Source organism: Trachurus trachurus (assembly GCF_905171665.1).
Source record: "Trachurus trachurus genome assembly, chromosome: 3".
NCBI classification, from domain to species: domain Eukaryota; kingdom Metazoa; phylum Chordata; class Actinopteri; order Carangiformes; family Carangidae; genus Trachurus; species Trachurus trachurus.
This window is the reverse complement of record NC_139893.1, coordinates 28,141,924-28,161,570: the sequence shown is the minus strand read 5'-3', so window position 1 is coordinate 28,161,570 and position 19,647 is coordinate 28,141,924. Positions and strand designations below refer to the sequence as shown.

General features: G+C 44.2%; 1 protein-coding gene across 1 annotated transcript; it reads right to left on the bottom strand.

Moving 5' to 3' along the window:
- Nucleotides 1-132: 132 nt before the first annotated feature.
- On the bottom strand, nt 133-19,594 carry LOC311001309 (ankyrin repeat and BTB/POZ domain-containing protein 2-like). Its single transcript, XM_083992356.1, has 17 exons — nt 18,568-19,594; nt 9,936-10,085; nt 9,006-9,213; nt 8,106-8,258; nt 6,437-6,602; nt 5,816-5,905; nt 5,606-5,707; nt 4,997-5,093; nt 4,156-4,291; nt 3,797-4,047; nt 2,507-2,685; nt 2,056-2,161; nt 1,847-1,949; nt 1,263-1,335; nt 1,102-1,170; nt 858-971; nt 133-573 (listed from the first exon to the last, which is right to left on the bottom strand). The coding sequence occupies exons 1-17, from the start codon at nt 19,448-19,450 to the stop codon at nt 340-342; spliced, it is 3,114 nt and encodes a 1,037-aa protein (XP_083848482.1). The 5' UTR covers nt 19,451-19,594; the 3' UTR covers nt 133-339.
- Between the last annotated feature and the right edge of the window lie 53 nt (nt 19,595-19,647).

The following is a 19,647-nucleotide window of genomic DNA, read 5'->3' as shown; positions in this document are numbered from 1 at the left end:
ACCCTGACTTAGAAGATCATATTCAAATATGTTTTAAACAAGTGAAGTAATGTCTTTAAAAGCTTCTATCTCTGACACACAAGTTACAGTAAACCTCAAGAGCAATGATCGATTATTCTATCAGCATTTAATCGATCACTTTGTCATTCATGCTCGTCACACTTCATAAAGTCGATGCCTTCAAGTCAAAGAAACAGAAAAAGTCTACATCATCAGTTCACTTGTGTCAAAAAAGACTAAATGTGATGACGACATGTCTGAGTCTGTTATCGTCAGGATATGGCTGCTCTTCCCAAACACACGTACCAGTGTGGATGAACCTTGGAGGACGGAGTCTCTCTACTCCCGACACGCAGGGTGCAGGGTGTACAGTCTGTGGATCAGCGCAGCCTCCAGGTCCCTCAGCAGCAGGACCGGTACGTCACGGTCCCAGGTGTCTGTCCCCAGGCAGAGCAGCTCCTGTCCGACCCCGCCCAGAAGCAGGCGGTGGAAGTCCTCTCTGTCCAGGAGCCGGTCCATGTTGCTCAGGAAGAACCCTTCACAGAACCTGCAGAGCTCAGCGGCTCCATGGTGCTGAGAACACACAGTAGAGTTTAGATGTTATTGTTTATAGGAATGTTTACATAATGTACAGTGAACAAACAGGAAGTGAACAGAACTTTGATTATTAACTTTGATGGAAAAAAGTGACCTTTCTACTGCAGATATTATACTATACTACATTTGCACCTCATACAAAAAAGCTGGACTATCCCTTTAAGACCCCTAAATGTAAGTATTATTATATTTTCTAAAGAACCCAGGCACATCAGTGGTTTCCAGATCAAAGTTTTCACTGTCAGGTTGTGTGTCGGTACCTTGGCGGTCTGGTAGATGGTGACGGCGTCGTCCAGAGTCAGACTTTGCGACAGCTTCATCTCGCAGCATCTCTGCAGAGCTCTGAGCTGGAAGTAAGAGGCCACAGGCAGCAGCTGCAAACACATGGAAAAACATCTGAACCTCTGTTGAACTGAGGCATCTGCTAAATGACTGAAGATGAGAAAAAAACACCCCTTCTACTGTTTTTAGATCAGTTTGAGATCCAACACCGAATGGTTTTACCTTCATGGCTTCAGACTGTGAGACGCTCAGTCCCTCCGTTCCTCCACAGTATAGAGACTTCATCATCATCTGCACAGAAAAAAAACACACACTCTTGGTTAGTCTTCATCAGAAACACACACACTCAACCACAGCACAGCAGGTAAGTGTGCATATCTCACCTGGAAGCTGCTGTAGCTCATGTGACTGATGTGGACGATGCTGTCGGGAGAATCACTGAGCATCTGTCGAAACCTGGAGGGGAAAACACAGGAGTTTAGTTTGAAACTGAGAAAACATTTAATTTATGTTTCCACTTTTTTCTTTTTTTTCTTTATGGTGTTAAAGGTGTTCTGTTATTTTTGAATTTATGTTTAAAACCAGAACATTTGTTTGTAAAAAATAACACTTTTAGTAGATTGTGTCATGAAGCATCTGTCATGTACACATTTCTAACGCACAACTCTAAGTTTCTTTTATGTCAAACAATCATGGTGGAGTATGAAAGCCCTGGAGGCAAGAGGACATGTGTTTTTTTTTTTTTTTTTTTTTTGTAATACTCATTTTAACCAGAAGAGGCTGAAATAAAATTGCATTTTTTTTTTTCATACTTGTCTTTTTTTGTCTTGTCTTTATATTTTGACTTGCTGATCTTTTAATGGAGTTCTATGCTGACATCTCAGGTCAGAGGATCAGTGAGCTGAGTGTTGACAATGTGAGGGACGTAAACATCAGAACATGTGAAGTGAGAGAACAGAGGTCAGACCGTTCAGACGCCGACATCAGCAGCACCCGATGAGCGTAGAACGGACGTCCCTCCACCATGAACGTCACGTCGGACATCTCCTGATTGTTGAGGAAGTGAATATCTGGGGAGAGAGTCAGACGTCGGTGTGATCCATCAGGTCTCGGTTTAAATCAGGAGCTTAAAAAACCACCAAAGGAATTCACCCAACGAGGGCAAAGATTTCTTACCGAGTTGTGTAGACAGAGTGACGTCCATAGGGGAGACAGGAGGGACGGGCGAGCAGCCATAGCAGTGAGAGAACACGGACGCTAAACGTTTGGTGATGACGTAGTCCTGCAGAGAAAAACATCAACATCACACAGCTGCAGCATCTGTTAGAGGGGGCCTTTCTTCTGTTAAATACGACAGCAGATCAGGTCCATCGGAAGTTAAACCTCCTTGATTGCGTTATTTCCGCCCAAAATTTGTGACCTTAAACTCCTCTTGCTTCCAGTGTTTCTTTCACCTACAATGGCCCCAATTTATGAACTAAAAATGACAAAGCTGTTTTCCTGCTGTCTTGTCCAAAGGTTGTCATCTTTGCATTGTAAACACCAAACCCAGTTTTATCTCACAGATAAGATAATCAGCTGATTTCCACATGCTCCAAAGTTAAACACAGTGAGACAGCTGTTGTACCTTGCTGGTCTCTAACATGCTGAACATGAGTGGGACTCCTGTGGACAGAAGCTCTGGGCTGTAGTCCTCCGTCCTGATGGAGGGAAACTCTGTGAGGAGGGAGACGATGGCCTCGTCCCTGCACAGCTGTCTGGCTCTGTGGAGAGACTCCAGCCAGATGTGGAGCCTCCAGGGAACACCTGGAAAAGAGGCAAGGCAAATTTTATTTGTATAGCCCATTTTTACAAACAGTTTGTCTCAAAGGGCTTTACATAGCATCATAACAACATCCTCTGCCCTTAGACCCTCACATGACTGAGGAAAAACTCCATAGAAAACCTTCCCTTTTAACAGGGAAAAGAGGACGGGCAACGGAGGAGGGATCCCTCACCCAGGACGGGCAGACGTGCAATAGATGTTGTATACAGACAAGAAAACTGTTTCAAAATGGAATATGGGAAAACATGGAAATGGTTAAAGGGATAGTTCAACATTTTGGCAAATTGGCCCATTGCCATAATCCCTATAGTTTTAGGAGTAGGTTTGTTACCTTTAATTGTCGGTGCAAGCTATTTTTAGAACGGCAGAGCAGAGCCGTGAGCTGCTCAGAGCTACGCTACAAGGGCTCATGGGATTTCTTGGTTTCCCTTATCAAACTCATCAAATACATAATCCAACAACTCCAAAACGCTCTCGTGGACAAGTTGTGACCTGCACATTAGCCTCCATAGTGTAGATCTGAGCAGCTCGCGGCTCTGCTGCGCTGTTCTAAAAATAGCTTGCACCAACAAATAAAGTTAACAAAACTACTGCTATGACTATAGGGATTATGGCAATGGGCCAATTTGCCAAAATGTTGAACTATCCCTTTAACAAGAGCTGATGAAGGCAGACAGCAGGCCAGTGTTGAGTTAAGTCACAGTGTCACATCATAAAGCTGTGTACACACCAAAGCTACAATGATGCGTGGTTGCGCAACTTGGTCACATTAACTTGTCACCCTTGGCTGAGGAGTGACAGGGCCAACTGCCGTCCTGTGTGGGTGCACAACATCCTGCAGAGGAGCACGCAGCTAGGAGAGTTTCACTGCCTTCTCCAGGGACTGCCCCTGAATGAATGATAGCCGTTTCCAGTGTTATCTGAGGCTCACCAGTGCCCAGTTAGACACGCCATCGCGGGGCGGACTTGTCACTAAAGTTGAATATATCGAGCTTGTGCAACAATTCCATTGACTTTGTATGTAATTTTGTTGGCCACAATTAAAAGTCGCTTTTGGAGTGTACACAGCTTAACACCTCTATCACTTCTCACCCATCTCTCTGAGCTCCATGGTGATGTCCAGGTAGCCATGCTCAGAGCTGTAGTACGTCGCCTGCTGCAGAGCTCTCAACCTGGCCTTACACAACTGGGGGACATGGCTGGATGAGTCTGGAGCTGGAGGGAGGGTTTTCACCTCCTCCTCCTCCTCTTGCTCATCCACCCCTTCAGCCAGGATCTCTTCCAGAGAGAGGATGTCCTCCTTCCTGTGCTGGGGCTGCAGCAGCAGCCTCCTGAGAACGTTCCTGTGGAGAAGACCAGGAGGAGCCACGTTAAATTTAAACCCCTCCCTCCTCCTGCAGTTGTGTATCATACATAAATGAAGTGTGTGTTTCATTTGTCCTTAGCGTCACCTGTGTCCGTGTGCTGCAGCGTAACTGAAACAGTTCATGTCTTCATACAGCGGTGATGTCATTGAGTTCCCATGATGCACTCTGAGCAGAGGGTCGGCTCCATGGGTGAGCAGCAGACTCACCATCTCATAGTAACCTGAGGAGATCAAATATTCATTCTGAACATGAAACATGAAAGCTGGACTGAGGTGAAAAACATGACCCGTGGAGTGAAATCTATAAGCCTTCAGATTGTCAGCATTAGTTTGGTGGACAGTGACCATAGGAGGAGCATGTATAGTAAACTCCTCCAGGTCAGGTGGAAAACTGAGCTGAGCCCCGGTGGAACTGTCTCGCTCCTGTTTGTTGGTTCAGCCCTGGTGGCTGAAGTCAGCTGTGTGGAGAGAAGCAGCTGAAGATGGAGAGAAGCTGCAGCCTTCAGTTGTGTTACAGTAATGTGAGAGGATTGAAGGCGTTCAGTCTCTCTGCTACATGGACAGAAAAGCTCATGGTTCTTTTCTATTTGATTCACAGTAGAACTGACTCTGCCTCCATCAGGGCTGAATGAATATAATGTATCAGCTGCAGTCTCAAGATAAACTGCTGCTGACAGTTTCCACTCAGATGGTTATCAATTTGTTTATGGTTGTTATTGAAGCAAATTTTTTAAAATCCAAATGCAGTGAGGCGTTTGAGAGTTTCTGGACAACATTTGTTATTTCATGTATAATAAAGTTATATTTGCATAAATCGGCATATTTGTCCATTATTACACAAAATCTCCCTTGAAGGTACGTTTTGATCAAATAAAAAATGTGCAAATAATTTGCAGCTCTTCACTACACTTATAGGAACACAATACCTGCAGCAGCAGCTAACTGCAGTGGCGTCTCAGCTGAGCTCTCCTGACCGTCCAGCAGGGCTCCACCCTCCACATCTGCTCCGGCCTCCAGCAGCAGCTGAACATCAGGACACAGCAACCACCACGTCACCAAGGCAAAGCAGTTACTACTCTCTCTGGGGTCCATGCAAGTGCAGAACAAACGCTCATCCAGTTTGTTGATCATTTACTGATAAGTAATGAAAATTCAATCATTAAACACATTATAGATGAGCTTAAGTATTAAACACTGTTAACTAAAAGTGTGTAGTTATTAGAAAGTGTTGACAAAACATTTTTGATGTCTCTTTGAAATGTAGAACTGCTTCATGATTTTTTTGTGTTTTTCAACTTAAAGAGATATTTATCTCACTTCACAACATGATTTATTGCAAAAGAATCGACACTGAGCTCTGACGAAAAAACTCAACATAACAAAAAACATATTAAACTTGACAGCCTTTACCATGCACTCGAGTCCACAACAAAGTTCCCCCTGTGGGACAATAAAGTCTATTCTATTCTATTCTATTCTATTCTATTCTATTCTATTCTATTCTTTACTGATGGTGAGACCAAATCTTCTCTCACCTGAGCCACAGACAGGTGACTGTGGAGCACAGCAAACGTCAGGGCCACCCAGCGCCGACTGCCGGGGTGAACAGATGGTTGTCTGACAGAGAAGCCTGGGACCTAAACAACACACACACACACACACACACACACACACATGAGTGACCTCACCAACCAGCTGGGATGCAGACGACAGTGCTATAGCTGAATCAGCAGGTGAGTTTGTACCTGCAGGTCCAGGTTCGCTCCAGCCTCTATGAGCATCTGCACCAGAGCTTCATCTCCTGCTGCAGAGGCGTACATCAGAGGAGTCATCCCCTGCACCGACACCACACACAATAATATGTAAGAAACTAACAAAGTGAAAGTGTTGCAAATGTTCAGAGTGAGCGCTGAGAGAGTCAAGACAGTTGAACTATGCAAACATTACACTGACTGAAAAAAACACACAGCTAGGAACACTTTAAATGTGTATAACATGAGTAGGTTGATTAGATCTAGATGGTCAGTAAGGTGTAGCTTGCCACTCCATACAGAAAAAGACTGTACATGATAGAAAACAATCATTCCTGCTCTGACTGCTCATCTATAATCTTCTATTGTTTTAGATTGGAACAGGCATATGATTGATCTGATTTGTTTTTCAGAATAAAAATCTATTTGTCACAGATATCTGGTGTCAGACTTGTGAAAAGTAGACTGTGTTTGTGTATTTGCTGTTGGTGAACAAGTGAAAATATATATGAGGGTACAAAGGTTTATAAGAGTACTACAACACGATAACACCACTTCTTACCAATTTAGAGGTAGTAGAAACAGAAGTGAACATTCACGCCACGCCACACTCACCTGGTCGTCCATGGTGTTCACTCCCTCAGCTCCCAGAAGCCTCGTGGCCTGATGGACCAAATCTGCTCGTCCACAAGAGAGCATCCTGAAGCCCAGGTCCAGCTGGAACTTGGCCGCAGCAGCTTCTGCATCGAGACACTTGAAGGACTGGAAACAGGACTGAGACCTGCACAGAGACAGACATACAAACATCCTCTGTCAGAGCAGCTGATGATTCACACAGTTCACATCTACAAAGTCAGGGGCCGTTCGTAGGTGTCTGTCCCACAGTGTGGTATGGTGCGAGGCCAAAGTCAACACCCTGCCCCAGATGACTGCCAAGGAAGAGAAGGCAGCCGCCGAGCTCCAGGCTCGGCAGCAGAACTGTGACGAGAAGGTTGAGTTCATCATGCAGGAGAAGGACGAGGAGCTCACCAGGGCTAAAAAATGAAACCATGACACTGGTAAAAAAAAAAAAAAAAAAAAAGAACCTGGAGTGCACCCTTGAACTCCAGGACATGAAGACCAAGCTCCAGCAATGTGAGGCTGACAATGCCAAAGTCAAGTCTCTCCTGCAGGAAAGACTCAGAATAAAGAGAAAGAGGAGCTGCACAAAAATAGAATAGAGATGGCGGAGAGCTGGCTCAACAAGGAGAGACACTGGTTGTTACAGACCAGGAGGATGGAGAAGGACATGCAGCACCTGACCACTGAAAACACTGAGCTTCAGGAAGTGGCCACCACAACTGATAAGGAAAAAGCAAAGAGGAAGAAGAATGAAGAAAAGGGGCTCAAAGAGGAGATGAAGATGCAGAAGAAGGAGGATAAGAAAGAAAATGAAGAGAGAGAGAAAAACAAGACGGAGGCAGAGGAGAGAAAGAGAGGAGCAGGAAAGGAGAGAAAAAGTAGAGGAGGGAAAAGAGAAAGAAAGGGTGGAAAGAGAAAAGAACGAGAGGGAGAGGGCTGAAAGAAAAGAACGAGAGAAAAGAAAAAGAGGAAAGAGAAAAGAGGGAAAGGAGAGAAAGAAATGAACAAGGAAGGAAGAGAAAGAGGGAGAATGTAGGAGCCCCCCCCCCCCCCCCCCCTCAAATATATAAACTATAGATTTAGTTTAGTTTTGCATTGTTCATTGTAGTTTTAATTTTTAATTTTAATTTTATTTTTTTTGGGGGGGGCTCCTCCATTCTCCCTCTTTCTCTTCCTTCCTTGTTCATTTCTTTCTCTCCTTTCCCTCTTTTCCCTCTGTTCTCTCCCCTCTTTTTCTTTTCTCTCGTTCTTTTCTTTCAGCCCTCTCCCTCTCGTTCTTTTCTCTTTCCACCCTTTCTTTCTCTATTTTCAGTTTACAAAATTATTTTTTCATTGCTAGTTTTAGTCTTAGTTTTAGTTCACTATAATAGCCATGATCCAAACAGCTGCTGATGCAGTAATGACGTTTGTTGTGATGTAGACCCACCGCATACATTTCTGAGTAGTCAATTTAACCTGTTCACTTGTTAACAATGTTGATGATAATGTGGCTGTTCATATTTCACATGTTGATGACACTGATTTGATGCGTAAAATCAAAAGCTTTTTGCATACGTTAATATTATTGACACTATGTCCACTAGCATTGCACTGACTTTGATTTATAATTGCAACATAATTGATTTTCCCCTGGAGCAGCTGAAGTGTATGCATCTGATCTTACCGCAGCTGTCTGGGCTCACAGTCCAGTCCAGGAAGAAGCTGTCTGGCCGTCTGTCTGACATCATCGCTGTCCACCAATAGGCTGTGTCGATGTTCAGCGTGCACCACGGCGACTCTGATCCACTCCATGAGAGGAGGGAGGAGCAGGAACGGCCTGGAGGAAGATTAGAGGATGGTAGGCGAAGATGTAGGGTCTTTATTTTGTCTAATTTATCATCAGTTTTTGGTTGTTTGAGTATTTTAGCTGTGCAGGACAAAAACTGAGTGTTGCTGTCTGACGACCTGACAGACATTGAGGAAAAATCTCCTGTTTGTTTCCAGTAATGAAAAAAACAGGCTCATAATTAACATGGTGATTTACACACACATAGGGATGTCACAATTACTTGTTTTCACAATTAATCGTGGTATTAAAAGCCACAATTAATTAATCGTAAAGATTTCTAAATACCGTCACTTCCCAAAAAAGATTATGTCAGAACCGTGTCGGCAGATGTGGACAAAATAAAGGTAAATGCTCAGATACTGGTCCATTTAACTAATGTAACATTGAATTGGTAGGAAATTAAATGCTTGCCTGTCATTTCTATTTAAAAGAAACCCAAAACAAGACAAAAAACTATTAAAATAAACGTAAACATTTGGTATAGATGACAATTTATTTCAAACAGTTCCCCTTAGGGATTACTAATTGGTCATATATTAATAGATACATTGAATATTTTGTGTAAGCAATGAGTAATGTAATTATATTTGGACTATATTTGTTTTTACACATTAATAGTGTAATTGATAAATGTATACCGTAATAATCGTGATAATCGTAACACCGTGATTTTTTATCTGACAATAATCGCACCAAGAAAATGTATAATCCTGACATCCCTACACACACACACACCTCTCTCTGGTCAGCGACATGGTCGGTGGCTCCAGGTTGTGATTCTCCAGTGACTCCATCTGTGGGCTGGACAGGAAGTAGTAGAGCGTCCTGAGAGCATCTGGTGCCCAAGACACCAACGTCTGATTGGCTGAACGAGCGGGGCTGACGGACGGGCTCGAGCTGCGCAGACGCTGCATGTGGTGCATCGCTCGAGACACAAGGTCGCCTGCAGGAGGACGGTCAGACAGGAAACACCATGATCACAGTCAGAGCATCAGCATATGCATGACATACAATAGCAAACAGACACTAAATCTTTATTTTGTCATCTTAAAGTTTAAAAAGATGCGGGACTTCTTCATTTGCGTTTTGTAAACTATCCTGAAAAACAACAAGTGAATTCACTGACACTTCAATAGGGATGTTGAATTTAAGACCATGTGCAACAAGAGTATTTATAACAAACAATAAACATGAACATTACAAAGTGCAATGATTCGATAGATGTTAATTCTGACTGCTCTATATAAATATAAATCAAAAACATTTACATGAGGTACAGATGTGAAAGGTGTAAAAACAATATGATGGGAATTCATAGTGAAATGTGCAGAATACTGAGCCACTGTTTTGCGTTCACATGAACCAGGTCCATAAATTAGCACCAACAGTGAAGCCACTGAGATCTTTTATTTTCTTTCTCTAACAAGTGTTCACATGATGAGCTACGGTGGCCTGCAGGGTGTGAAGGTGCCCTTGTTCTGGATACAAGCCACAGGCTGCTATGTAACCGAGGGGGAGCTGGCAGCCGCTAACGATGTGTCCCCGGAGCCCGACACCAGTCACAGTTTAAACAAACACACTAACACAGGAGCTGACTGTGGCAGAGGGTGCGCACACACACAGAGACACACACACACACACACACACACACACACACACACTTACTGAGCTCAGCGATGCTGCCCACACAGGTGGCCAGCAGAGACTGCTCCAAGGTCCTCAGCTCCAGCTGGATGTAAGCGTCCTCCCTGCTCTCCACTGAGTCCTGGGGAACCTTCGTGTATGGGCTGACATGGGCCGGCAGGGACAGCTCACCTACACACACACACAAATAAAGTTTAAAGTTTTACAGTTAACTCTTCCCAGTATTTGTCTTCAGGGATGATGATGATGATGATGAAGATGATGTTGAACTGTATGTTGTTTAGTCAGTCAGTTTTGTTGTAAAATGTGAAAACACAGAAAAAGGAAAGAAATACATGCATTTTTGCAACACGTGTGACAAATATGTATCATTATCAGAGAGGCTCAACATTTTTTTGTTTAACAATAAATAACTTTTGTCATTGAAAACGACCTCAGTCTAGCCCAGCAGTAAACGCTTGGAAAATGTCAATAAAATGAATAAAAATAACCGAAAAATTGCTCTGATGAATAATGATGTTTGTCTAGTTGAACGACCAATGCAAGGGCATGATTTCTAAATGAAACCCTGTCAGTTTGAAGGACCAAAAAATGGCTTCACATCGGTTCTTATTGGCCACCAACACATACACTCATAGTGATATGACGGAGAAGGACTCAGATCAGGAATAATCAGTCGAGTCAATTGCAACTTATTGTGTTTTTCTAAATAGAAATGTTGTAAATAAGGTGAAAAACTAAACAAAACAAAGACATTAATTTGAGTTTTAATGAGTTTTGAAACAAATGCATGAAGCCTGCATCATCAGGTCCATAAACAGCTGTGAACCAATTTCTGGTTTGTTTAGTATTTTTGTAATCATGACATTGACAGTAACTCCAAACTTCAGCTGTAACCTCAACGTGTCCTCTTCAGTTTTATCTCATCATGATCTAATGAAGGCAAAACTAACTTATGTGAACCGTCCTGTGGGAACCACAGTGAGCAGGTTCAGACTAGAGTGGACTCACTGATGAAGCCTCCGTCTGTTGTCCCCTGGTGAATTGGGGATTTGCTGACGCCTGAACCTTCACACAATGGAAAGAGCTTCAGTGAGGACAAACAGCTGTAGCCGACACACACACACCGACACACACACCGACACACACACACACACACACACACACACACACACACACACACACACACACACACACACACACACACACACACACACACACACACACACACACACACACACACACACACACACACACACACACACACACACAATAGAACTGCAGCAAATCGACCTTGACCATTCACAGTCATCATCATCATCATCACTGAGAGTCTGATCAGAAAGAGGAACCACAGGAAGTGTTCATGATCATTATCAGGTTAAAGGGCTGCATTTGAAGGCATCATCCATGAACTAACCGCTGCAGGAGAAAGTGAACTGTAAAAATAATAAAAGGACAAAGCTGCTGTACTAAAACCCTGTTGGTGCATCTCTGTGTGAGTCTGATGAAAATCTTACATCAACATCTATTCAGCTTGACAGAGACAACCAGTGTAACACACAGTGCGGCGCAGACTTAGGCTACAATGTGCCTGTGTGATGTGATTGATTATCAGCCTGGACAGATTCAGCACTGAGCTGGAAAACACACCTCTCTCTGAAAGTCGGGTCTTGTCTGGACCCGAAGAAAGAAATCTTTGGTTGGACTCGAGTGGAGCACAGCAGATAATTGGTTCTGATTAGTCGCTGTGTTTACAGACAGGAGAGCGAACAAGCATCTATTCATGGCCACACAACAGGAGACCAGTCTGCAGTGGACAAAGCACAAATCACTGTTTTCTAATCCCTACCTGTATAGTCTCGACCCCCCCTCCAACACACAAATGCGCACACACACACCCCTGCTTACATTCAGAATCACAGGTGATAAAGTTATTTCCTTTGACTCATTACTTGTGCATGTGCTACTGAATGAAAACAAGACGCTTAATATCCCGAAAGCTGAGTAACAGTGTGTGTGTGTGTGTGTGTGTGTGTGTGTGTGCGCCGGTGAGCTTGTGCGTCCCGAATGAAAACAGAGGCACAGTCACCACGCCTGAAAACAACAGCTCTTTTCTGCTGAGTGGTATAATGCTGCAAGTGTTTGGTCGGGAAAACAGAACCACAGAGGGGCGAAGGTGTGTGTGTGTGTGTGTTCTTGTACATACTACGTTGTGAGGACCGGAAAGAGTTTTTAACCAACAGAGTGAGGACATTTTTGGGAAGTGCGGACATTTTGGCCGGTCCTCACTTTTACCAAGGGCTGTTTGAGGGTTAAGACTTGGGTTAAGAGTAATGGTTAAGTTTAGGCATTTGTTTTGGATGGTTAAGGTTAGGGTAAGGGGCTAGGGAATACATTATGTCAATGAGTGTCACAAAGATAGCTTTACAAGGATGTGTGTGTGTGTGTGTGTGTGTGTGTGTGTGTGTGTGTGTGTGTGTGTGTGTGTGTGTGTGTGTGTGTGTGTGTGTGTGTGTGTGTGTGTGTGTGTGTGTGTGTGTGCGCGTGCGCCTGTGCAGTGTGTGTGCATGCACTGGAGGTCAGAACCACCTCAGCAGAGTAAGCGTCTTTGACTCTTAACTGAGATCCAATGAAGAGGCATAAGCATAAAGAAAGCTGTGATTGTTGGTGGTCAAATCCATTTAGAAAGGTTTGACAGCCCAAAGAACTCAATCTACTGCAATTTAAGAAAATACATCAATATATAATCATTGACAAATTCAGAAAATGCCACAATGCTCCTGTTCAAAATCTTCTTCTTTTTTTTTAATGATTCATTTGGCTGATATTGGAAACACCTCTCTTGTGCAGCTGTGCTCAAGTATTTGCGTATTTGAGTATTTGCAGCTCAGTTAAATTGACTGAGCCATTTTCTAACTTGGTGTTTTCATTCAGTTGCAGTGCAAGCAGACCAAACCACAACAGCACAGACACGGACCAATCAGGGCCTTGCAGGAGTTATGATGATGGATGTGATGCACAAGTTGCAGGAAAGTGGACCCACAGAAATCAACTTTTAATCGTTTTTTTTTTTTAAGTTTCATAAAGACGACAACATGGAGTTCAGTGCTCCATCATCACATCATCACTCATGGTGAGAGTGACATCACATCCCACTGATAAGTCAGGACGAACCAAACAACACCACACCAGCAAACTGCATGGCTGCTGCTGCCTACACCCCCCACACCTCCACCTGCGGTCAGCGCCGTTCACTTGACCAAAACCATGAAGAAGATGAGTCTGGTTTGCCCAACAGTTGGTCCCGCTAGATAGCTACATTGTGCCTGCACTGCACTACACAATTAATCGCGGTATTAAACGCCACAATTATTTAATCATAAAGGTTCCTAAATATCGTCACTTTCCAAAAAAGATTATGTCGGAGCCATGTCGGCAGATCAGCGCAACACGCACGGAATGAAAACAAAGTTATACACAGTTACTGGGTTAAATTACATTAATGTCAATTTACCTAATGTAACACTGAACAGGTAGGAATTTATATGTTAGCACCAAGGGGGCAGTTGTCGGTCTGAGAAGTGAAGCTCACTTCCGCGTTCAAAAAACTGCAATCCCCTGGGCTTCCTCTGGGGGCTGGTGTCAGAAGGGAGCATTCCCCATAGACCCCCATGTTAAAATCGCCGATTTTACATCCTCAGTAAACATGTTAAAAGCCTGGTGTCAGAACGTTTTTTTGTCTCAATCGATAGTTTCTACCCCCGCACACACTCTGAGGGGGGTGAATTTTTTTTTTAACTCTACCGTTTTACTGTTATTAGGTTAAAACTCTGGCCAATTAGGGCGCAGAAACGTTGAGTGACAGGTCCGAGCAGCTCCGTGGACAGCTGCTTCGAGGCCAGTGGGCGGGTTCTCGGCCGGCCAATCCAACATGGCGCTGTTCAGGCCGCCATATTTGAGTCACAAAAACGACTCCCCAAAACCAATGGGTGACGTCACGGACGCTACGTCCATTCTTTTTACAGTCTATGGTTAGCACCTCATTTGTAAGAAATAAAAAGATTAAAAAAAATACTTAAAACATTTCCTCTGAAGGATTAATAATTGGTCCTATATTAATGGATACTTAAAATAATTTGTTTATACAATTAGTACTGCAATTGACTATATTTGATGTTACACATTCATAGTGTTGTAAAATTATTGAATATAATAATCATAATAATCGTGATAATCGTGATTATTTCTCTGACAATAATCGTTCCAAGAAAATCTATAATCGTGACATCCCTAGTCTGCACAATCCCAGAGTCATGTCAAACACGCAGGCAGAGTTGGCGGGAAGACTGTGTTTTGGCAGTGTAATCTGGTTAAAGCCTGTGGGCTGTACGTCTGGAGCCAGTGTGGACGCACGCTGTTGGCTCAGCCTCTCGCTCAGTTGACACAGGGTTTCACAGACGTGACCCCGGAGCAGCATTAATGACGGCAGAGCCTGATTATGTCGCTTTAAACCGTCCAAACAGTTTCCCCCTGACAGAGACCCGTGTTCCCCCCCCTGTCACAGGGGCCCATGCCGGTTAATTAAAGCCGTTCATCACAGAGCCCTGTGAAGTCATCAGTCTCTGATTAATCATTTAACAGTCTTTCACTTAAACAAGAGATTAAACCTCCGACTGGTCGTAGCCTGAGACAACACTGTAGCCAGTAACTCTGCTTTACAGTTTGCATGACGGCCAGATGGAGATAACATTATATGAGGCCTTGGCAGCACAGTGAGTGTAGGATTACTCCCTGCTCTCTGCGCTCCATCTCTCAGATCAGACGCTTTCTCCAGCTGTCCGTCTCCTCTTCCTGTTGAGCCTCAGAAACACACCAACCACCACACACACTGTAAACATCAACAGTGGGTAAGTAGAAGGATTCATCGAGCTCCGGAGGCCGACAACACGCTGGCAGAGAGCGGCACATGTCGACACATCAGGATCCGTCTCTGCACTTTTTCCTCACATAAATATTTCAACTCTCTCATCTCTCTGTCTTTTTACATCTGGTCCCGGATCAGATTCTCAGCTCCTGTGCTCTGAGAACTTATTTGGCCCCGATGATTGGTTCAACATCTGCTGCAGATATGAACTGTGAACCACGGTCAGATAAAGCCTCATTCATGAAGTCTTTAAAAAGCTATCAATGATAAATAAATCATTTACCAATACTTTACAGATCAGATATTCATTTTTCCTAATCATCCTTCACTTCATTATGTTGACGTCTGTTTGACCAATCATCATCTCCAACAAAACACATTCAGAGACCAACTGCATGACGGCCCAAAAGTAGTTGTTATCAATGACTTATAACTGCATTAAAAAACTGTTGATCAGCCATCAGTAACTCCTGACCATCTATTACTAGATTGTTATTGACCAGAAAGTTCAGGTTTTTGGGGTATTTTGCTTCAAAGTCATCAAACATTCACAGGTTCAGGATCAAGAAGTGCAGGCACACAGCAGCTCAGAAAAATGTTATTGTACCAAGTATAATGACACAAAGTTGATTCTGATTTCCTTCAACTCAATGGCCCTGATACACTGTCATAGAAACCAGTCAGACGAAGTAACCATGGGTCATTAAAAAAGGAAACTGAAGGATTGAATCTGATCTGTGCAGACATTACTGGCCTCAGTAGTGTGAATGTAAACCTGCTGTCTGCTGGGTTGTGAGGACCATGATGACATTACAAGCTGTGTTTTTGGATACTCTTAGCAGGATCTCTGCAAATACACTGGAAGCATCTTCTCACATTTCACTGCCGGGATTTATTTTCATCATCAGATCAGATAGGGCCATTCGGTCCTCCAACAATGTTCTCATTAAAACCTGAACGAGGAAACAGAGCGCGTCCTGTCCTGTTTTGTGTGTGTGTGTGTTGTTGGTGGAGTGGGGTGACAGACGGCCTCTCCTGCCTGGACAGCAGCTACACTGGCTGTTTGTTTAGCCGAGCAGACGGCACTGGGAGCCGTGAACCTTGTGTCCAGTAGCCTGAGTGGGAATGAGAGCGCCTTTGTGTCGTCTGCGGGGGTCAGAGGCTAACAACACTCACTCATTTACTTTACCCGCTTCTTCCTGTCCGCCCTCATGGGAGTGAACATGAAGTCTGTATCGCAGTGTGCAAGGGGGGCAGAGAAACTCGGTCCCTAACTCATATTTAGATTTAAGTGGCTCTTCGTGGACTCGTCCAGAGAGGCTGGTCCTGTCAGAACTTTCACAGAGAGGAGGCTGTTGGGGGAGGGGCGCACGCTTTTCTGCTGTTTTGCTAACCCTCCGCCTGGCCATGTGCATTTGTTTTTAACAAAGCAGGCGAAAAATCTATACATGGAGTGGTGGATAACAGTATATAACATATACAATATTATGACGTGGTTGTTTGTGTAGTCTTAACTGTCATAAACAAAAGATTGCAGGTTACGGAGCATGTTTGTGTCGTGGTTAACTATCACAATTACTCTGCAGCTTTTTAATTTTGTCTCCTCGTTTTTTAATTTTTGATGTGTTTCACACTTCTCTTCTGTTTTGTTGGTTTGTGAGTCACTTTGAACTAAACTAACTCATATGAACTCCTGCTTTTTAAACAACTTTCCAATGACTTCCCACTTTAAATGATACATACAGTATACACTGACTTGACTTGTTTCTTAGATACACCAGGGTAAAGCTAAATCACTCTTGTAAACAATTGCACAATGAATCCACCTTAATTAAAGCTGTAACGTTCAGTAATGTATTAAAATCGTTGTCAAAAGAGTGTATTTACTACAGATGCACATATACTTTACAGTATTTCTAAATTGTGATATTTTAAACAACACCTGTGGATCCAGTTTACTTTGTGTTTTTGTCTCTCTGAAGCACATTTGGCCCTGATCACTTGATGAAATGATAATTCGTGAGGTTCCTCAAATCGGGCCTCATCCCCCAGATCGTTGGAGGGGGGGAAATGGGCATGACATCAGGCCTTAAATCCTCTGGTGTGCCATGTGGATGTGGAAAAACTGGACTACTGGGAAATAATGATGTTAGTTTGCTCCGACAGGTTTAAGTGCTGCCTGACAGTGAAGTTAACATGTTCTCTCTGTGTTGTAATTGAGAATAAAACTGTTCTGTGTTCAAATCAACCCCTCTATACCCCCTGTTCATTTGTCTGTGTAACTGTACATGTAACGGAGGAAAGTGTTAAAACACACTGATGATGAGTGATGATGGAGGAGACAAGAACCACCTGAGAGTCGCTGCAGGAACCAGACTATCCCACTGATGACAGAGAGAACAGTGGAGCTGAAACAAGTGGTCTTTCTCTATAGAAAAGTAAACAGTGTGTTTCAGTGTGGACTGAGATCTTTATAAACCAACCATGTAATACAGCTTTAGCTTTAGCTGCTGTGTGTGGACATGGACAAACTGGCCGATAAATGCAACTTGTACTTCAACCAAAGGCAAAAAATATCCTCATGTCTGAAACTAACCTGAGCACACACAGTTTCTCCCAATCAGTGTTTGACCACAGACATTTATCAGGAACGATCTTCCACTTCCGTGTCCGTTATTACCCAAAATGCCCGTTTCCTGTCTGTGGGGGTTTTCCCATCAGTCTCCACGGTGCTGGTAGACTTCTTAAACTGCTGTAATTATCTATTATTGTTATCTAGATTTACTTTCTGAGCTGTTTCTTTCCCCCATTGCTGTAATACCAAACTGCTTTAACTCTGCAGCACTGAGCAGGAAGCAGTTTTTGTCCCCCAGATTGGATCAGCTCCATTCTTCAGACGTTACTCATGAGTCTCAGCTATTGGGGTCAGAGTATGAAGGTGTAGCTATTGTATCATATCAATATCATTGTTGTCTACTTGTTGATATTGATGACAGTTATAATGATTCCTTTCAATGCAAGGTAAGGGATCATATAGAAATGTCATGTTTTAGTCTTTTTACAAACACTGATGTAACAAGTTTAGGTTACTGAAGCACAGAGAGAGCTGACACTTCTGTATCATATCCATTCAGGCTGCATCATCTTCCACACAGATGACAGAAGAAGGACAGACAGGGAGGGAGGACAGGAACAACCACCCTCCCTGCATGTGAATCCTGTCTGACGCTGAGAACAAGTCATGTGTGGAATCACACGTGAATTCAAAACACGTGTGTGTTTTGTAGGGTGATGGATCATGATTGTTTTCATTAGTGAACATGTGAGTTTGGACTCAATGTCAGTGTTCCCCTGGGAACTGTCCCTTTGCATCTGACACAGAGTTTATGCACATTGGAATCAAAATAATGTTATGAGAAAACAAGAAAAACATCACCTCAGTAGTCTATAAAATGCACAAAAGAAAAGTATTTATCCATTTCCCAGAACTTAGACCTGAAGTTTATTTTATCACATTTCCTGTGTTCAAGCTCCAAACCCAGTCAAACTGATTTTGAAATGATATTTGTGTTAATGTGACCTGAGGTGTGGCATGTCGAAAATCGATTGTTTTGCTTAGAACTATTTAAATTGATTACAGTTATTGGATTTCAGCAGTCTCTCAGTTTGTTATTTTATCAACCAGGAACTTCGGTATTTTACCTGTAAACAGGTACTTGAACTCACCATTGGCATTCCTGCCGCACATCAAGTGCTCGTAGACCTGCAGCAGTCCCCACAGCTCCGTGTCGTTGTTGACCGCTGCCTCCAGCACCTCTGCGGTCACCGGACAGCAGGTGACACCGCCACCTCGCTCCTTCTCCTCACCCGGGGTCAGCCCGGCCGCCTCCACCGCTCTCCCGGCCACCTCCTCCACTAAACTTTCCAGACAGGCTGTTAGGCAGACGGCGGCGTACTCGTGCACACGCACCGACACCCGGGTCTCCACCATCCACCTGAAGAAGCGGCCCACTGACAGCGTCAGCCCGCAGCGTGCGGACTTGCCCCGCTGCAGCGCGGTGTCTCCGGAGCTCATGCAGTGCAAAGACACAGCTTTGACGGCGGAGGAGATGCAGCGTTCAGCCAGACCCCAGCTCAGCACCAGCCTCACGGCGCTCTGGACCTCCAGACGTGTGCACCGTCTGTGGAGCTCGCTCAGCCGCTGCGCTTCTCTTGAAACGCGCACCAAAGCCCTGCGGAGCAGCACGGACAGGCGGTGGACAGCCTCCCCGGTGAACGAAGAACCCGATCCGACAACTTTACGCACGACTTCCCGGAGCTCCTGCTCGGTCCAGGGGTATTCCTCCAGCTCCGGCAAGGAGGGACATTTGGCCAGGACGTCCGTCGCCTCCTCCGGCAACGTGCTCACCGTGTCCCAGCTGCCGTTCCTGCTGTACAGAGAGCCGGCTTGCTGCCACCATGGTCCTCGGTGAGGGGTACTCGTGTGCGGCTGAGACTGCCTCGACCTGCCGGAGGAGGACAGGCTGAGGGACGGGCAAGGCTCCCCGGCCACGTAGCCTGGGTCCAGGCTCAGGTCCTCGAGGGTTTTCATCAACATACTGCTGGACATGACAGAGTGTGGTTTTAAACTTTTTGAAAATCGCTCTAATCGCTTTACGCACAGTGAAAAACAGACCTAACGTTTTCCATTAAGTCCAGTTTCAGTCCCAGTTTTCAGGAATAATATCCTACTCAGACGTCTCACCGCCAACAACCGCAGCTGCAGGAGACTGAGGAAGCTGTGCCAAAATTAACCAAAATATAAGG

Excerpts from the sequence above, each read along its gene's own strand:
- LOC311001309 (XM_083992356.1), bottom strand. The coding sequence starts at position 19,450 with ATGTCCAGCAGTATGTTGATGAAAACCCTCGAGGACCTGAGCCTGGAC. Across the intron at positions 4,292-4,996 it reads GCAGTTAGCTGCTGCTGCAG|GTTACTATGAGATGGTGAGT; the intron begins GTATTGTGTTCC and ends TGATCTCCTCAG. Across the intron at positions 1,336-1,846 it reads CTGATGTCGGCGTCTGAACG|GTTTCGACAGATGCTCAGTG; the intron begins GTCTGACCTCTG and ends TTTCCCCTCCAG.